We start from the raw sequence: 19,908 nt of genomic DNA, 5'->3' as shown, positions 1-19,908 counted from the left end.
GTTCTTCTAGAATATTAATCTCAGATTATTTCCAAAAGCAGTTTAAAAAAATTTTTTTAATGTTTATTCATTTTTGAGAGAGACCGCGAGTAGGGGAGGGGCAGAGAGCAGGGACACACAGAATCTGAAGCAGGCCCCAATATGGGGCTTGAACCCACAAACCTTGAGATCATGACATGAGCTGAAGTCAGACACTTAGCCAACTGAGCCACTCAGGTATCCCACAAAGTAGTTTTTTTAAGGCATTAAACTTAATATTACTACTTATAATGTTTTAAATTACTAGCTATTAGATACATTTTATTTTTTTATAGATTAAAAAAAATTTAATTTTGAGAGAGAGAGAGAAAGCAGGGAAAGGCAGAGAATCCCAAGCAGGCTCCATACTCCCAGCACAGAGCCTGACACAGGGCTTGAGACCATGAACCATGAGACCATGACCTGAGTAGAAATCAGGAGTCTGACACTTAACCAACTGAGCCATCCAGGTGCCCCAAGATAATCAAATTTTAAACTCTAACAGCTTAATTCTGAAATGAGTGTATGGTAATTTGTGAATTTAATTAAGATGTGTTACGGTCGTGTTTTATCTTTTTTCCTTTTGAACTTCTCACAAAAGGGGGAGGAGGCTCATTATAAGATCCTGCCCAATTTCTTCTAAATCACAGCTATAGTGACTTAGAATCAGACCATTGCTTGTCAAACTTAGGTGCATATGAATCACCTGGGGATCTAGCCAAACTGCAGATTTTGATTCAGTAGGTCTGAGGAGAACTTCTAGAGTCTTAATTTTTCATCAGCTCCCAGCTAGTACTGATGATTCTGGTTCATGGACCATCCTGTGCATAGCCAAGCCTTACAGAACATTAACCAAAACCTTATAAAGTCACCAAAACTCAATTTGGTATAAAATGGAGTGGTAAAAAGAAAACTTGAAATTGTACTTTTATTTTTAAATTTCCCTTAAAAAAAAAAAAAAGAGAGAGAGAGCCCTCTGTGCATAGGAGGGGCAGGGAGAAAGAGAATCCCAAGCAGGCTCTGCAATGTCAGTGCATGGACCCAATGTGGGGCTTGAACTCATGAACTGATGAGATCATGACCTAAGCTGAAATCAAGAGTCAGACACTCAACCAACTGAGCCACCCAGGTGCCCTGCACTTTTATTTTAAGACAGTGAAGTATAGCTATTACATCTTTCACCTTTATAATTAATATGTTGGAATCTTACAAGTATTAAAATTAAAGATTTTATTATATATAAATACATAAATGGTTTTAACCAAAATGTGGCAACATTTATAAAACCTGTAAAATATATTTCATTTTTCAATACAGAACAGACTAATCTGAGTTTGAGATAAATGAGATCAATTTAGGCCATTTAAGAAAGAAGAGACTGTCATGTCTCTATCTTGGGGAAGGTCAAGGAATGCTAAGAGCTTGACTTGTTACTGCATTAATGGCTTCAGATTATGCAGGTACATGTAACACAGCAGGACAATGTAGACTAGGCCTGGCCCAGTCTGCTCATGGAAAAGGTAGAATTTTTAAAAAGGTAGCAGAGACAACTGTTACTAGTTCATTTTACAGAAGATAATTCAAACCTTTCATAAACATTGTCCCTTTATTCTTTGAAACTTCGAGGTAGAGAATCAGGCCAGGCTACTGCTGAAAAGCATGACCAGGAATGGTGAGGCCAGAGCAGCTCTGAGAGATGAAAGAATTACGGAATTGAACTCCTTGTCTTTACTGCTCTTCCAGCTCTTGTTGAACAGACCAGTCCACTCTTCATGATCAATTCTTCATATCATTTTAGGATTCTAAGGTGTCCACATCCATTGGTCCCATACGATAGGAAAGTTAGTTATTTTAAACAGCATACACTGACACAATCATGACTGAAACCTCAATGTAGTCCAATGCAATTTCATGCAAATATCAAATTACACAAAGTAAAAATAAATTAACATTTTTTTAATGTTTTAAATTCTAATGTTCCAAATGTTTCTTAATTATTTTGTCCGAAAGTGCATTTGCAATGAATTGTAATTGCCATTACCTTGGTCCCTGATGAAGGAAAACATTAGGAGAATGGGTTGTTTTTAAGCTAAATGTGTCTCCACTTGATGAATGTCGGGAAGGAGCTTTTCCACCCAAAAGTGATGTTTCTGCTTCTTTTATTTCCATCGCCCTTTTGTATAGTTCAGCAGCTTTTTCAAAATCCCCTTCTTCATAGCTTTGTGAGAAAAAATTGTTGAAATGAGAATATAACCTCTTAACAACTTGAAATGACCTTACAGGATACAGAATAACAAGCTGTGAATAATTCCTTTCTCCCTTCTATTTCCAGTGCATGCGCTCAGGCTGACTAGTAAAACAATACCCAAACTCTCCTTTCTATCTGAACTGCTAAAGTATATCTCAGTGCCTCATATAGACACCAGAGAGACCATGTTGTAATGGATGCAGTGAAATTGCTAAGGGAAGTCTCCGCATCTTGAGATACACAAACACAGAAAAAGCAAAATCAACATGCACTTAATGGTAAATTAGTTTTGAGCACAGCAAATTGCCCATATTACCCCCAGAGCTTGTTAGCTGCAAATGTAAACCATCTTTCACTACTTACCTGATACATTCGTCTACAACAGAGATTATGCAGCCTTCATTTCACTTCTGGATACTACTTTACTTTAGTATCTTGAAGTAAATCAACCCCAAACAGCCCCTTTACCCCCTTGAGTCCAAGGAAAAACAATCAGCACCAAATATTCTGTTTTGTTCTATGATGACTCAAAGCTGTTCTAAAATGGAGTTTGGCTGTTATCAGGAAGCTGAAAAAATTCTTACCTAAGCACAGCTAAATTTTTTAATGTTTCTCCAACTCGAGGATGCATCCGACCCAGGCTGTCTTCATAAATCTTTAATGCTCTTTCATATAATGGCAAGGCTTCGATATGTTTTTTCTTATTAAAAAAAAGTAACAACACTCACTTGAACACATGGAATTGCTGAACTTACTATCAACATATTCTAGACTAAGCTGATATACTTGGGTAAGCACCTCTAAAAAGGTTAATAACCTCCCACAGGATGTGGATAGAAAAGATTTATTAAACATAATGGTAGAAGCAGTATACTAGAAAGTCAGAAACCTAAGTTTTAGACCTGTCTTGGTGACCATTGACCTGAATCCAAAAATATAAGCAAAAACCTATTTATTGCCCTGTGGGTACAACACCTGCTTTTCACCTATCATAGACAAATGCCACAGCTTAAAGACAATATTAGATATAGAGATGTACAGAATCTCCAGAATTTAAAAACCAAGCTTATGCAATGAACTAAGCACTCAGTAGGTGTTTTATGCTAAGAGGAAGGGACTGTTTAACAAATATAACTTCAATAATTTCCCAAGTACTAAAGAAAGCATTAGTAATCTTTTTTTTTTTAAGTTTATTTATTTTGGCAGAGAGTGCATGAGTGGGAGAGGGGACAGAGAGAGAGGGAGAGAGAGAATCCCTAGCAGGCTTCTCACTGTAAGCGCAGAGCCCAATGTGGGGCTTGAACTCACAAACTGTGAGATTATGACCTGAGTTGAAATCAAGAGTCAGATGTTTAATCAACTGAGCCACCTAGGTGTCCCTAAAGGAAGCATTAGCAATCTTAAATTTCCTTTAATTACTGCTACTGTGTCACAGCTAATTCATATTTATCTATATTTCATACCTTAAAACCATTCATAAAGAGTTAATATGTAGCCAACTTACCATTTGGCTATAGAGAACAGCTAAGTTCACCAGGGCAGTAGCTACACTAGGGTGCTTTGGGCCAAAAGATTTCTGTCGAATTTCAACAGCTAGCTCATACAAAGGTACAGCTTTGTCAAGTTTCCCCTAAAAAACAAAAGTGAAATCTAACAAAAATATTAAAACAATAAATACTATCTGATCAGAGCTTTTTCCATAAATAAAATTTTCTATTAAGTAATTTTGAGGGAAAAAAAATTTCAGAAGCATTTTCTCCCACTTTAATGGTTAAGTTCATAGATAACTGAAATCTAATGAAGTAAAGCCACACTGAATATAAAAACATTTTCTTTGATAATTCAAAAAGCCCTTTTATAAAGATCACCCATTACCACTAAGTTCCCGGTGACGTAAAAATACCGGGAAAATATGTTTGCTACTGTATATAATTTAGATTTGGCATCAAAATAAAATCTCATTTTCCACCAACTCCCTTCCAGGTTTTCCTAATTGTTTCTTTTTCACTTGAAAGTTGCGCAGAAATAGCAACAATGCATCATCGTTCTTACTAAATCATCAACTTCAGTGCCAGGTTGACCAGCAAGGGTCCCACAAGGTCTAAAGACCTTGTCTACACAGCTCTATAACTACACTAAATAAAGTGAAAGTGGACCTCTTTGGCTTTTTTTTTTTTCGGGGGGAGGGGAACAGCTACAAAAACTCCAAGTATCTCAGGCTAGATTCCTATGGCAAAAAATGGTTACATTTCATTGCAGGCAAAGAAAAGAAACAGTGAAATTTAAATGGTCACTTAATCACCTACAAAGATTCCTCCTTCACCTCTGACAACTGGGTGATTTGTTATGTTTATGGCTGCTTAACACAGGAAACTTAATCATGGTTGAATTTTAGAACTTCTGAAATGTAAATTCCATCCAATTAGAATGCTGATAAATGCATTTGTATTTGGAATGTATTTTAACAAAACCAGACTGGTATCTTAATTTAGTTAAGTCTGATATAATATTTTTTAATGTTTTACTCAGCTATTTGTTGTTTTTTTTTTTTAACGTTTATTTATTTTTGAGACAGAGAGAGACAGAGCATGAATGGGGGAGGGGCAGAGAGACAGGGAGACACAGAATCGGAAGCAGGCTCCAGACTCTGAGCCATCAGCCCAGAGCCCGACGCGGGGCTCGAACTCACGGACCGCGAGATCGTGACCTGAGCTGAAGTCGGACGCTTAACCGACTGCGCCACCCAGGCGCCCCACTCAGCTATTTGTTAAAAAAAATTAATCATGATTGAAAAGCTCAGAGAAAATAATCTATCCATCAGGAGACAAATTATTTTGCTGCCAGTAATTATGGCTTAATTGGTATGTTATAAAACACATGTAAGCATATCAAGGATTACTTACCATTTTCTTATATAAGATTGCAAGGTGCTTCACTGTATAGGCCAAAGAAGGGTGATCAGGAGCTAATGCTCGTCTCCGAATGTCTAAAGCTCTTTCGTAAAGCTCTTCTGCTTTATCATACTGTTTCTTTTCATTGCACAGAGCTGCCAGATTATTTAAAGACTGGGCACAGTCTGGGTGATCTGGTCCTAGAACTCGCTCTCTCATTTCTAAGGACCGCTTCAGAAACTGGTCGGCTGTTCTATGAATAAAACCCCAAAATGGTTTAAATAACGTATTTGCTAGAAGTAAGAATCCTTAACCCTAAGTCAGGTGGAGAACTGAAGCATTTTAATTATTAAATCCAAGATAGTTAATAAAAAGCATTTGGTTAAAGTCCTCTCCCCCTCTTTCCTACCCCTCATCCCTTCCTGCGCTTTTCCAAAAATTAAAAATTATTTCCTGATAGTGTGAGGGCCTCAAGTATCTGGAATGATTGCCTCAGTTCTCCACCTGACTTCTAAAAAACAAACCCATAAATATTTTCCAGGACAAACTTCTGATACCTATAAAACTATTAGACCTAACTCAAAAGATTTTGGTATTCATTCTTCCTTCCTTTGATGTTAGTACTAAATAATTTTTAATTCAAGAACCCCTTGTGAAGGAGACTAAGGATTTGTTATACTTTCCCCATATCCAAAGTATCAAATTTGTTACAGTTTTCTGAAATCCAAGTTAGTCCAAAAACACTTCTTTTTTCAGAGTGTAAATATTAATGCTTTTTTGAGTCCTTTAAGTACAAATAAACTGAAGACCAAAACTAGCAGCCATCTATATTCTATTCTTTAATATCCCTTGGTGCCAGTTTCTTTTGTGAAGTCTCACATACAATACTGACACAAAACACTTTTCATAAACATAAAACATACTAGGGATGCTACAGATACTCTTTTTAGTAACTTTTTAGTTACTAAAGAAACAAAGTGACGTGACAGAAACAGTAGAGACTATGCCATGGTCTTTGTTAAGTGTGGCTATGTTCAGAACATACTGTACATGAAATCTGGCATGGTTTCTATCAATTTATTCTAGCTTGACTTGATAGAAACATAAACCAGCTTTTCATCTAAGAGAAAAAACGGACACTTGTTTTCATAATTAACATCATGGTACTCACTCCAGGTTATTCTGAAGATAGTAGAGAACTCCCAGTTCATTGAGGGTCCGAGCATTGTCAGGGGTGTCCTTACCTAACGTGAGCTCTTCTAACTGTAGGGCTCGTCTACGTAAAAGGGCGAATCCATACTGAAATAAACACAAATTGATAATCATTAGTAGGTAAGTGCAGTCTTTGATTCTGAAACACTATACTGGAGTCCTAAGAAATCCTGGCTCCTTTCGTTCCCTTTAAAGTAGATTACAATTATTTTAAGTATCACACTGAATTAATCCAATGATTATTGAAAATGCACATACTTCCACATGGCATCACATTTTTAAATTCATTAAAAGTACCAATTTGTGAAAGTGATGATGACGTATTTTAGCAAAGTGAACTGGCCCCAAGTGCTTCAAAAAGGTCAGGACACAAAGTTAACCTGCAGATATTTACCAATCCCACTGCTAAACACTTAAACATCAGGTACTTAAACCGTATATACCACTTGCAAGTAGTAAACAAATAAATCCTGGAAATCAAATGCACAGTATAGTGAATACAGACAATAATCCTGTATTATAATCATCAAACTTGCTAAGAGATTAGATCTTAATTATTCCCACCACAAAAAAGAAATGATAATTATGTGATAGGATAGAGGTGCTATCACTACAATAGCAATAATATTACAATATATAATGTATCAAATTAACATGTACAACCTTAAATTTACAGTGTTATATGTCAAAAATATTTAATTAAAATGTACATAGCATTTGAAGTTAAAATAAACAGGCTATATTTAGATTTTATCAGCAGCTTAGAAAAATGAAAATATTTTTTTGTGTGTGTGCTCAAGGGTAAGAATTCCTATGCATTTGCATTTAGCATAATATATTAAAAATATCTTTTTTTTCCTTTAAAGAAAAGAAGCAGCTTTTAAGTCCATCTTCCAAAGTCTAACTTTCAAATGAACTTTATAGTTACACTTTAAAAAAAGTAAAAAAAAAATTATTTTCAATGTTTATTGAGATATAATTGCCATAAAACATTGTGTGAGTTTAAGGTATACAACATGATGATTTGAAATATGTATATACTGCAAAATACTGTAATATATAGTTCCACTTTTTTTAAATGTTTCTTTTATTTTTTTTTTTGAGAGAGAGAGAGAGCACAAGCAGGGGAGGGGCAGAGAGAGAGGGGGACAGAAGATCTGAAGAGGGCTCTGCATTGACAGTAGTGAGCCCAATGTGGAGGTTTGAACTCATGAACTGTGAGATCGTGACCTGAACCGAAGTCAGACACGCAACGGACTGAGCCACCCAGGTGCCCCTAGTTCCACTTTTTAAAAGCCTGCTAAGTTGTACTTTCCAGTAATTCTAATACTTAAGCAGGTATTATACATATAAAGAAAATGTTAATTAGTACTTTTATAGAAGTCACTTTAATATCTAAAGTTCTTAAATAGGTGAGGTGTATGCATCTATATTATGATATTCAGACATGCTCTTTTCTTCTGCTTCAAAGCACAACACAAAAGAAATCTCTCATTACCGAGTTGCCTTTTCTCCTTGTAGCTTTCTGACGAATTTTAAAGGATTTTTTCCTAAAATGTTCAGCTTGTTCATATCTTAAAAAAAAAAAATAAAGTCAAACAAAAGAAACACATGTCCAATTTATCATATTTCAGGCAAATGAAAACATTCCTTACCTAGTGTAAAGTTTTTGTTTTGTTTTTGGCTCTTAAATATAGCATAATTTCTAAAGATGACAGTCACACAGAATTAAAAATCTTTAACAAAAAACTTCATAAAACACAGTCTAACAAAACAAACCTAGCTCTCCAAGTAGCTGACATTTAATAGATTTTTAACTGACTTAACTCACTTCAAATCTCTAAAGGATGACCTAACTAAATGAAAATCTAAAATTTTAGTTTGTTCTACCACCTTCTTCTGTACGTGCTAATTTCTGGTCAAATATAAATGTGAAATTCACAAAAAAATTGTGTGAAACAATACTTCTAGAAATTAAAAGAAAAAATTCCAATATGTATCATTTACGATGGTGCAAAGACAATGATTTCTGATAGAGGAAAAGATGACATTCAGTGGGTGCCTAATAGATATGAGACTTTTTATTACACCAGGGACTGGTAAACTTTTTCTGTAAAGGGCTAGATAGTAAATATTTTAGGATTTATGGGCCATGTGGTCTGTTACAAATATAAAAATCTGTTAGTGAATCATGGAAGCAGCCGTGTGGAAGTTTATGGAAGCAGTCACATAAAATGTGCCTATGTTCCAATACAACCTTATTTACAAAACAAGGGGCCTTTTGGATTTGGCCTGTGGGCAATCGTTTGCTGCCCTGTGTTAGTAATGCACTTAATATTACAAAGCCAGTCAATGAATGAGCCCAGATTTAAACCCAACTATACAACTCCAAAGTCCATGCTCTAGCCTGCACGCATCTTCAAATAGAGATGAATCTTGTGGTGCTAGTTTTCTGTTTACGCCACAAACACCCAAGACTGAGAATAATATTTGAACATGGTGGACTGAAAAGAATATAGAATAAGGAAAAGTACATAGCCACAAAACAAAGCTTAACACATAAGTACATCAAGAACTGTGACTCCCCATCATAAAACCAGAGTATTACTCATCTAAATCTTACTTATTTTGTTTCTGGTACAAAGTTGCAAGTGCCTCAAGTTCACGAGCAATATGTGGATGCTCCGCGCCATAAGCATTTTCTGCGATTTCTAATGCTTGTTTATACAACTGTTCTGCATTGCCAAACTTCTTCCACTGCACGTACACACTCGCTAGTTGGTGGAGGGACTGAGCCACTCTTGGGTGATCTGGATCTAAAGCTGTTTCTCGAATTTCTAGAGACCTCTGCAAAGGCACCACAGCCTAGGAAAAGAAAGGGTTCAAGGCCAGGTAAAGTGAGTGAAATACCGTTAAGAGCTGTGATGTGATCAGCACAACAAATGAAAGCTGCAATAACTCCTAGGGAGGAGAGAAGAGCACACAGGAAAAACCCACACAGTCTGTGATTCCTCGCTGAGCATACCTGACTAAGGAGGCCTAGATCCCTGAGAAATCGCCCCAGGGTTTCATAAAGATCCGCCAGGCAAATCATGTTCTCCTCGCCTTCCCAGTTTTTCTCGTGCTGCTTCAATGAATCAAAGTACTCTGCTGCCATTGCGCTTTTGTCTTTGCCAACAAACTGCCAATAACTCAGCAATTCAGCAAAGTGTCCTCTGTTTCAACAAAAAACAGTAACTTAATGAAAATCAAACATTAAAACCCAGTGTTGAGTGAAAGTGCCAGAATTCATATAAGCTACTGACGCTTTATTAGTAGGCAAGTGTAGTAGAGAGAGAGGGAAAACTGTAGACTCCAGCCTGCTGAGTCCACCGCTTCCTAGCTGTGTGGTCTTGAGCAGGTTGTCTGACCTCTTATACTCTGTCATCCTTATCTGCAGAAAGGGGTCACTGACACTACCTGCCTAAGGTGTTACTATAAGCAGATTATAGCACACAGCAAGTACTCCATAGTGCCGGCTGTTATCATTACTATCATTATGGTTACTCACCAGTGGAAATCTACCAGAATCCTTTCTAGACATTTCGTGATATGCAGTCAACTGCTAAATTCACCCAGATCATTATTTTAAATGATGGAAATTAGAACAGAAGAAACTAATGAAACACAGGCAACTGTCAGAATAGAAATACAAAAGTAAGCGTATTCATCTGGAGATGACATTAGTAGGATGGAAGAGCTGGCAAACTAAAGAGTAAATCTGATTTCAAAGGAATCATGATTTCAAAGGTTGGAATGGAGATCAGAAATAATTTAGGAGGTATAACAAAGAAATTTGAAAAGTTCACTTAGGAGCAAAACAAATTATGTAGCTATGTTAAGAGAAATGTCTGAGTTCCTAGGTAAGACAGTAACGTAAACTCCCATGAGGCTTAGAGGTCAGAAGCTTGATAGTGAAAAGGTGGTCTGGCCACTGGCAAATTCAAACACAACCAGAAGAGACAATACAATTTCTGAAAAGGGGTAATCCTTTCTTTAAAGTTAACACCAGTCGGATTTTGTGGCGAGCCGGCCCAGAATCTGGTTTCAAGGCTATACTTTGAGATACCTGAGGGCCATGAAAGGCAAATGTCATGAACCACCTCCATGGGTGGTTTGGATTTAAACCTGCTTAAATGCAAGGGTAAGATAGAAAGGTATCTCAAGATCATTTCAGTTCTGATTTTTTAAAAACTGCAATATTCATTTTTACTTTACCTCTTGGGAAAAGATCTCGTGGCAATTTGCAAATTGTCTTAAAATTTCTCCCAGTTTTTTTAAATTTCAGGTACCACTGAATCTGGACTTGTTTTTATAGGTGTTTTTTTTCATTATTATTTTTAATTGTGCTATGTTTTATCCCTAGCACTTGGGGATACAATAAGTACTTGTTAGGTTAATGTAATGTGCTTATCAGCAGAGCTCAGCCCATAGTACACACAGCCTTCTTTCTGCTCATCTAAATTCTACAGCAGAATCCAATTTCATCCATCTTTCCAGGCCCGCTCAGATGTTCCTCTTGCCAGCTGCTTTCTTCTCTAAATCCCACTTTTATTACAGCATTATCTTTTTTTTGTAATTTATTTATTTTTCAAGGCATAGCTGATAAACAACTATTAATTTCAGGTGTACAGCTACTGATTTGAAATATGTATATACAGAGTTCCCCCTATCCCCAGTTTCACTTTCGGCAGTTTCAGTTACCAGTGATCAACCACAGTCCAGAAGTAGACGATCCTCCTTCTGACATATCATCAGGAGGTCAATAGTAGCCTAAGGCTACATCACAAGCCTACTCTATTCACCTCACTTCATCTCATATCATGTGGACATTGTATCATCTCACATCATTACAAGAAGGGTCAGTCAGTCCAGGAAGATATTTTGAGAGAGAGAGAGGGACCACATTCACATAACTTTTAGTATAGTATAACTGTTATAATTGTTCTATTTTATTGTTAGTTATTGCTGTTAATATCTTACTATGCCTAACTTATAAATTAAACTTAATTAAAATTAAAATTAACCATAGGTATGTATGTGCAGGAAAAAACATAATATATATAGGGCTTGGTACTATCTGTGACTTCAGGCATCCACTGGGGGTCTTGGAACATATCCCCCATGGAAAGGGGGTATTGCAAAATGATCACCACAATAAGTCTAATTAACATCTGTCCCTACTGCATGGTTACAGAATTTCTTTTCTTGTCATGAGAACTTTTAAGACCTACTTCTTTAGCAACTTTTAAAGATGCAGTATAGTATTATTAACTATATAGTCGTCATGCTGTACATTACCTCCCCATGACTTAGTTATTTAATAACTGAAAGTCTGTGCCTTTTGACTCCTTTCACCCACTTTAACCCCTGCCCTACCCTCTGCCTCTGGCAACCACCAATTTCTTCTCTGTATCAAGGGCATGTTTGGTTTTTTTTTTGTTTTTTTTTTTGTAGATTCCAGATATTAGTGAGATCACACAGTATTTATCTTTCTGACTTCTTTCATTTAGCAAAATGCCCTAAAGATCTGTCAGTGTTGTTGCAGATGGCAAGATTTCATTCTTTTTTATGGCTGAGTAACATTCCATTGTATGTATATGAATGCACGCACACACACACACGCACACACACACACACACACATTTTCTTTATCCATTCATGTATCAATGGACACTTAGGTTGTTTCCATATCTTGGCTATTGTAAATAATGTTGCAATGGCGCACATCTTTTCAAATTGTTGTTTTTGTTTTCTTCAGATATATTCCCAGGAATGAAATTGCTAGATCATATCACAGTTCTATTTTTAATTTTTTGAGGAACGTCATACTGTTTTCCACAGTGGCTGCATCATTTTACATTCCCACCAACAGTGCACCAGGGTTCCCTTTTCTCTATGTCCTCGCCAGCATTTGTTATCTTTTGTCTTCTTGATAACAGTCATTCTATAGGTGTGAGGTGATAGCTCAGTGTGGTTTTAATTTGAATTCACCCAATGATTACTGATGTTGAGCATCTTTTCATATGCCCGTTGGCTACATGTATCTCTTTTTTTGAAAAATGTCTATTCAGATCCTCAGCCCATGTTTTAATCAGATTCTTGTTGTTATTGAGTTGTACAAGTTCTTAAATATTTTGAATGTTAATTGCTTTGCATATGTATGATTTGCAAATATTTTCTCTCATTCAGTAGGTTGCCTTTTCATTTTGTTTATGATTTCCTTTGCGGTGCAGAAGCTTTTTTAGTTTGATTTAGTTCCACTGGTTTATTTTGTTTTTGATGCTTTTGCTTTTCATGTCAGATTCAGGAAATCACCACCAAGACTGGCATCAAGCAGTTACATACTATGTTTTCTAGGAGTTTTATGGCTTAAGGTCTTAAAGCTAAATTAAAAATGCCATTTTTCTTTGTTACACCGATCAATTGTTTAAATCTGTTTTTCTGGGGAAAGATGTTCTCCAAATAAGTTTCTTACCTTTTATAAAGGTTTTGAGACACAAAGAGATTGAGAAGGCAATCATGTAACTTCTGTTTACTTCCCTGCTGCTGAAAAAGCCAAGGGAGTTCATCTGCACTTCTCCAAGTCACTCGGTCCCGACTGTTAGAAGGGAAGAGACAACACTCAATAATACCTTCCAACAATGATATTGCCTCAAAAGGCAAATGGTGAAGGAAGAAAAATGTATTCTCTGACTCTTTAAGTGTAATTAAAAAAATTTTTGTTTGTTTGTTTTTAGTTTGAGAGAGAGAGAGAGAGAGAGAACACGTGAGCAGGAGAGAGGCAGAGGGAGAGAGAGAGAATCTTAAGCAGGCTCCATGCTCAGCACAGAGCCTGACATGGGGCCAGATCCCATGACTCTGCGACTATGACCTGAGCCAAAATTGAGTTGGACACTCAACTGCCTGAGCCACCCAGGTGCCCCTAAATATAATCTAATACTGAGAAAATTATGTCAAAATCAGAAACTCTGTCAATGTAACTAAGAAAATAAATAAAGTGATATTAGGACCATCAATCAAACTCTCAAGATATTTTCTTAAAATTGAACTATTTAAAAAACTCTCAATCAACCCAAATATACACACATGGATATACACAGACACACATTTTTAAACTACTAAACTGGAATAAAATGATAATAATAAAATAACTCTACACTGATTTCATGTAAATCAATTTAAATCTTTAGCATAATATTAAAAGACTGACTTACATAATAATCTTTATAGTTCTTTTGACATTACCAGAATAGGGAGAATATTTAATGTTTTTTGTAATAATTTAAAAAAAATTTTTTTATTTCAGAGAGAGAGAGAGAGTGAGTGAACATGAATGGGGGAGAAGGGCCAGAGGGAAAGAGAGAGAATCACAAGCAGGCTCCCTGCTCAGTGTGGAGTACAACGCAGGGCTTGATCCCATGAACTGTGAGATCATGACCTGAGCCAAAATCAAAAGCCAGACATTCAATCAACTGAGCCAACTTATTATTACCTTTTAATAATTAAATTTTTATACATTAAGTTATAAGCTTAGGAAGAGAAATAAAGACAAAGATAAAATGTGTGACAGAAGAACTCTATGGATATTTATAATACCTTAACTGCATGGTAAAATAGTTGATTAGCTTTTGCCTGTATGAAGAAATAATGGTGGGATCTTCCATGTATTCCAGTCTCACTGTTTCCCAAGCCTGGAAAAAAAATAAAAAATACTGTAGTCTATTTTCTGTTAGTCACTGAATATCTAAAAATTAATTTATAAATAGGAATTTATAATTATTTCAATTTTATAGTTGTATAATACAGATGACATAAAAATATTTTAAAATTCAGCATACATTTATGTGATAAACTGACATGAGAATAAAAATCTCCTGGAGGCACCTAAAACACAATTTAATTCAAATTTCTAGTTAGTGCAGAAATGTGGAGTGAAAAAGTACTAAAAAGGAATTTATTTAAGCAATACACAATAAAACAGAAAGATGAGCCTATGATAAGATCACAAACATTTCACACCTACAAATACAATGCAGCATACTCACATGAAAGACTTTAACTTGCATTTGTATACACATAAATCAACCATGGCATTGCAGATGATAACAATTATACTAGTCAGTATTTCCTAAACATTCACTACTATGTGCTAGACATCATGTCTAGGACCTCATTAGGGTCAAGGACCATCTCAACAAATTCTCTTCACATACCCTGTAGTAAGCTGGAAAAATCTACCCACAGCTTACCGAATTTACCCAAGGTTACACAGCTGTTAAACTGTGAACAGCTGGATTGTGAACTGAGGCATACTGACTTACTGAGTCCAAGCTCCTGAAGCGTAAATAATTACACTAGCAATCAACGGAATATAAAATTGAAAAAAAAATATTTTTTCTCTTTTGGAAAGAAACTACTTTGTAAAGTACTGTAGTTCCTCTTTATCCCCAGGTTCACTTTCTGCAATTTCAGTTACCCATGGCCAAATGGGGTTTAAAAGCAGACACCCTTCTGATATTATGGTCAGAAGGTCAGTAGTAGCCCAATGTTAGGTCCCAGTGCCTATGCCATTCACCTCACTCCATCTCATCATGTAGACATTTTATAATCTCAAGAAGGGTGAGTGCAGTATAATAAGACATTTTGAGAGAGAAAGAGACAACATTCCCATAATTTTTAGTACAGTACATTGTTATAATTGTTTTGTTTTATTATTAGTTATTGTTGTTAATCTCATACTGTCCCTAAATTATAAATTAAACTTTATCATGGGTAGGCGCATGTAAGGGAAAAAACATAGTTTATATAAGGCTCCATACTATCCTGGTTTTAGGCATTCTCTGGGGTTCTTGGAATGTGTCTCCTACAGATAAGGGGGGGCTGTTGTAATAGCCATTTCATAAAGGTACTTTGTAAGAATAATATTAGCCAAATTTTACACTTAACCTAAAATCACTGCAAAAGCAATTTTGTAATGCCAAATTTAAAATTTCAACTTTGTCTTATAATGGAAACACTTAAAATAGCATGGGATGTTGACATTTATAGTTAAAAAACCTTATTACAATAACATCTACCTGTAGATGCTGAAACTTGAGCAAGCCACAACCATAAGTCAACAAGCACATTTTGTGTAAACTGTGAATGAGGGAGGTCAAGACAGCCCAGGACAGCTCAGGGTAGAGTTCCATCAATTCTGATTCACTCACACCATTGTGACTAACATTTATGAGGCAGAGAATCTAGGTAGAGAAGTGAATTAACAATGATCATAAGCCACCTCTGTAAGTAACAAAAAGCCATTAAAAGGTTATTAACTTCTTATTCAAACTTATTGTTCAAATGATTTAATAAAGAAACAGATTTCTTAGATTAAAACATACTTTCCAAAAGCCATTAATCAAGAATAAGATAGTGTATATAGTAAATCTAGCATGCCAAAAATAACACACAGAAAAAAGTTTGAGGACAATTAAAGCCTCAGGAAACAGATTAAAACTAATGACAAAGTTCCAATTTTGGGACAATGGTAGAAGAAAATAGTTCTTTTACTACAGATGCCTGTTAATAGAAGACAACATATAACAAAACATCTCTAAAAGTACAGCTGAACCTACGAAAAAGAAATCCCCCAGGTGCCAGAAGTGAATAGGAAAGTGAACATCAGAGGGCTAAGGGCTGGAGCTGCTGTCCCTGGGGGAGGTGGGGATCCAGGACAGGCAACCCTCCCAGTAACTCAAATGCTTGGGTTTTCACACCCACAGCGGGGATGGAAGGTGAGCCCTTAAACCCGGTAAGGGGAGGAGTTGGAACTAGAAAGCTTGCCAACACCAGGGATCCAAAAGCTATACCCTCAGTGAAGGGGTGCATGAGAAAACATCATCCCACAGACCAACCATATATGAAAGCTTACTTTAAAGCTCTAATAGTTAAGACACCATGGTATTGGCAAGGAATGAGCAAAACTGGAACAGAAGAGCTCAGAAAACAAAGTCATGTTAATTTGTGAGTGTGATATCCAAATTAGCAGAAAAGATGTACTCCAGAAAAATGAGGGGCGCCTGGATGGCTCAGTCAGTTAAGCGTCCAAATTCAGCTCAGGTCATGATTTCGCGGTCTGAGAGTTCGAGCCCCTCGTGGGGCTCTGTGCTGACAGCTCGGAGCCTGGAGCCTGCTTTGGATTCTGTGTCTCCCTCTCTCTCTGTCCCTCCCCCACCCATGCTCTGCCTCTCTCTTTCAAAAATAAACATTAAAAAAAAAATGAAAAGTTAGCTAACCATATGATAAAAGATTAAAAAGTAGATTCCTTCCTCACACAATAAACAAAAATAAATCCTCAAGATAAGGACTTACACAGAAAGAACAACACTGTAAAATATTTTAAAGGGAAAAAAAATACACAGGAGAACATTTTTATGATAACAAAAGATTTTTTTTGACAATAAAAGATTTTTAAAATAAGATATAACAGGCATAGGCCATAAAATAAACTGTTGATAAATCTGACTTCATCAAAATAAAACTTTGTACAATGAATGATACCAAAAACTTAAGACAAGAAACAAATAGGAAGAAGAATTAATTTACAAACTCTGCAAAAAAGAGGATTTGTATTTAGCGACTCAATTAAAACTCAAGTAAAAAGGCTTGGATCAGCAAACCACATAAAAGGAGACAGGAATCACTAATAAACATGAACAGATGAAAAATCTCAATGATCATGAGGAAAATGCAAGTTTCTTGAGATACCACTTCTGGCCACAAGCACACTATGGTAGCCAGCATTCCTGTAGATGCTTGAAACATATTTAAGCACACATTTAGAAATAATTACTATTTACTTCAATTCACACATAAATGCAAACTTCTATGAGTTTATTACCCTTTACCTGTTTCATGAGTTCTTTATCTATATCATTTGCCAGGGACTCCTGGATAGATCGCAGAGCAAGTCTGTATAATGAAATAGTATCTTGACACTGGAAACACTGATGAAGGATTTTATCTAAATTGCCTGCTCTCCCAGCACTGTTGGAATTGAGAATAGGTTTAATTTCTTACAGACAGCCAACATCTGTGAAAAATCTAGGGTAGATAAAAACAACGTGGTCTCTATTTTTTATACTTCAACTAATTAACAGAAATTCAATAAAACATGATATAGGAAAATGGTACTTTTATGGGGCTGCCAGCATCATCAAGTTTATTTTAGTATACAGTTTAACTCGATGCAGTAAACACGTGCTGGGGACTTACTATATGTCAAGCAATTACTGCACATTATGGAACACAGAAATGAGTAAGACAGGCTACCTACATACAGGAAGCAGGAAAAGAATTATAAGTAAGTGTTATTAGTTAGCGATGCAAATTAAATTTGTTTAGAGCCAGGATTCAGAAGATATCAGGCTAAGAAAATCGGAAAATAGGGTGGTTTTAAAATATTACACAATATTTACCAATAGTTTCTTTTTTCAATATGAAGATATAGAGAGAGAAGAAGAAAAAAAAGGTCTAGAGTCTAATTAGACCTTCTAAAGGTCTAATTTGAGATTTCTTTCTAAGTCAGCATGAAGCCATTTGAGATTTCTTTCTAAGTCAGCATGACTGTACATAAACTTTGCTTAAACCAAAAGCCTGATTTATGGCTCACAAAATATTCATTGTACCTTGCCTTATAAACAAGTAGCCTAAAGGAAAGCCATCTTGTCCTTAAGATGTCAATCAATGCTCCTACACTCTGCATTCTGACATTAAAACTCATGATTCCTGCCTATGTTAATCCATAATTTTTTGAGATTTCACAAGATGCAAAAACAGTATATAACCCTGTAAAAACTGTTCATTCTTCAGAGAACTTTCTTTCCTGTGAAGATCATGTTTCCTAGGGAAGGTGTCCTACTGCGGGCTCGAGTAAAACTCTCTTCGGGCACCTAGGTGGCTCAGTTGGTTAAGTGCCGGACTCTTGATTTCGGCTCAGGTTATGACTCACGGTTCGTGAGTGGTTCATGAGTTCGAGCCCCACATCAGGTTCTGTGCTCAGAGCGTGGAGCCTGCTTTGGATCCTCTGTCTCACTCTCTCTCTGTCCCTCCCCAACTTGTTCTCTCTCTCTCAAAAATAAATAAATGTTAAACTTTAAGAGATTCTAAAAGGTTTGTTCATCTTGTGTCAACACTCTTAAAATAGCTAAATTCAATAAATGTTATGAAATGTGTGGAAAGGGACTCACACTCTTGAGCCATACTTCTGCAAGCTGTTGATGTTCACAGTGGCCAGATGGACTGCCAAAACTGAAAACAGTGGGAATATCATGGGCAATTCAAAATTTTAGAAGATGTTTTCGTTTCCAATTTGGTGCTCAAGATGGGAATGTGGAATTAAGAGACATGAGTACCAGGGGCACCTGGGTGGCTCAGTTAAGCATCTGACTTTGGCTCAGGTCATGATCTCATGGTGTGTGAGTTCGAGCCCCACACTGGGCTCCTTGTGGAGCATGGAGCCTCCTTGAGAACCTCTCTCTCTCACCCTCTCTCGCTGCCCCTCTCCCACCCATGCTTTCTCTCTCTCAAATAAACATTAAAAAAAAGAGAGAGAGAAGAGTACTAGATTCAGTGTCTAGAATATGAGTTGTACTGGGATTACCATCTATTGTGATGATCATCAGAACCATATTCATCTTTTTTACCTCCGGTTGTGAAGAGTCGAAGTAAGTTGAGACTGTACTGAAGAAGAAATGTAGTTACATTTTGTAAGGCTTACCTAAAGGGAAATGACTAATGGATATCATGGATATCTGTTTTTAAAAATTTTTTTTAAATGTTTATTTACGTTTGAGAGACAGAGACAGAGAGAGAGAGAGAGAGAGAGAAACAGAGCACAAGCCGGGGAGGGGCAGAGAGAGGGAGACACAGAACCCGAAGCAGGCTCCAGGCTCTGAGCTGTCAGCACAAAGCCTGACACGGGGCTTGAACTCATGAGCTGTGAGATCATGACCTGAGCCAAAGTCAGACGCATAACTGACTGAGCCACCCAGGTGCTTCAACTAATGAATATCTGATATAGAAGAATCCATTTTAGGATGAAAGGTTTATCAGGATTTTAGAACACAGACAATGAAAAATTCCTACATACCTACCTACTAATATTTAAGGATACCTGAAATAACATTTGTTTGCCTCAGTTGCCTGTCATTTTCCCAAAGCTAGGGGCCCCAAGCAAGTGACAAGAAACACTCATGGACCCCAAATAAGAGCAAAGATGGCCTTCTGTGGCAACCCCCAGTAGGGATATGGTAAGCGTGATGAAAATTAGACAACTATATCCAACAAGTTATTATAATTCATGGGCTATCATCAATCTGCAGTCACGAGTCACATTCTCACAGGGTGTTAGTGTCACTGTTAGAATCAACAGAATCTGATATGAGTGGCACAAGAGATTGTCGCAGTGATCAGCTCTCGGTTTCCCAAGACAAGGAAGCAGTCTGCAGCAAACAC

General features: G+C 36.6%; 1 protein-coding gene across 3 annotated transcripts in view; it reads right to left on the bottom strand.

Annotated features, from left to right (window-relative positions):
- Positions 1-1,233: 1,233 nt before the first annotated feature.
- Positions 1,234-19,908, bottom strand: part of NPHP3 (nephrocystin 3) — a 43,387-nt gene continuing 24,712 nt past the window's right edge. The window contains exons 16-27 of one of the 3 annotated variants that reach the window (XM_027061834.2): positions 17,301-17,439; positions 15,489-15,653; positions 14,008-14,102; positions 12,887-13,009; positions 9,395-9,584; positions 8,993-9,234; positions 7,868-7,943; positions 6,329-6,456; positions 5,170-5,410; positions 3,771-3,896; positions 2,851-2,966; positions 1,234-2,236 (exon numbers count right to left, since the gene is read on the bottom strand). In XM_027061834.2, the coding sequence (XP_026917635.1) occupies positions 2,056-2,236; positions 2,851-2,966; positions 3,771-3,896; positions 5,170-5,410; positions 6,329-6,456; positions 7,868-7,943; positions 8,993-9,234; positions 9,395-9,584; positions 12,887-13,009; positions 14,008-14,102; positions 15,489-15,653; positions 17,301-17,439 (1,822 nt within the window). In that variant the 3' untranslated portion in view covers positions 1,234-2,055. Of the gene's footprint in view, positions 2,237-2,850; positions 2,967-3,770; positions 3,917-5,169; positions 5,411-6,328; positions 6,457-7,867; positions 7,944-8,992; positions 9,235-9,394; positions 9,585-12,886; positions 13,010-14,007; positions 14,103-15,488; positions 15,654-17,300; positions 17,440-19,908 lie in introns of those variants that run through there. The other 2 variants (XM_053221446.1, XM_027061835.2) reach the window with 2 other exon arrangements.

Source organism: Acinonyx jubatus, chromosome C2 (assembly GCF_027475565.1).
Source record: "Acinonyx jubatus isolate Ajub_Pintada_27869175 chromosome C2, VMU_Ajub_asm_v1.0, whole genome shotgun sequence".
In the NCBI taxonomy this organism is placed as follows: Eukaryota; Metazoa; Chordata; class Mammalia; order Carnivora; family Felidae; genus Acinonyx; species Acinonyx jubatus.
The sequence above is the reverse complement of the archived record's forward strand: the minus strand, read 5'-3'. Positions and strand labels throughout refer to the sequence as shown.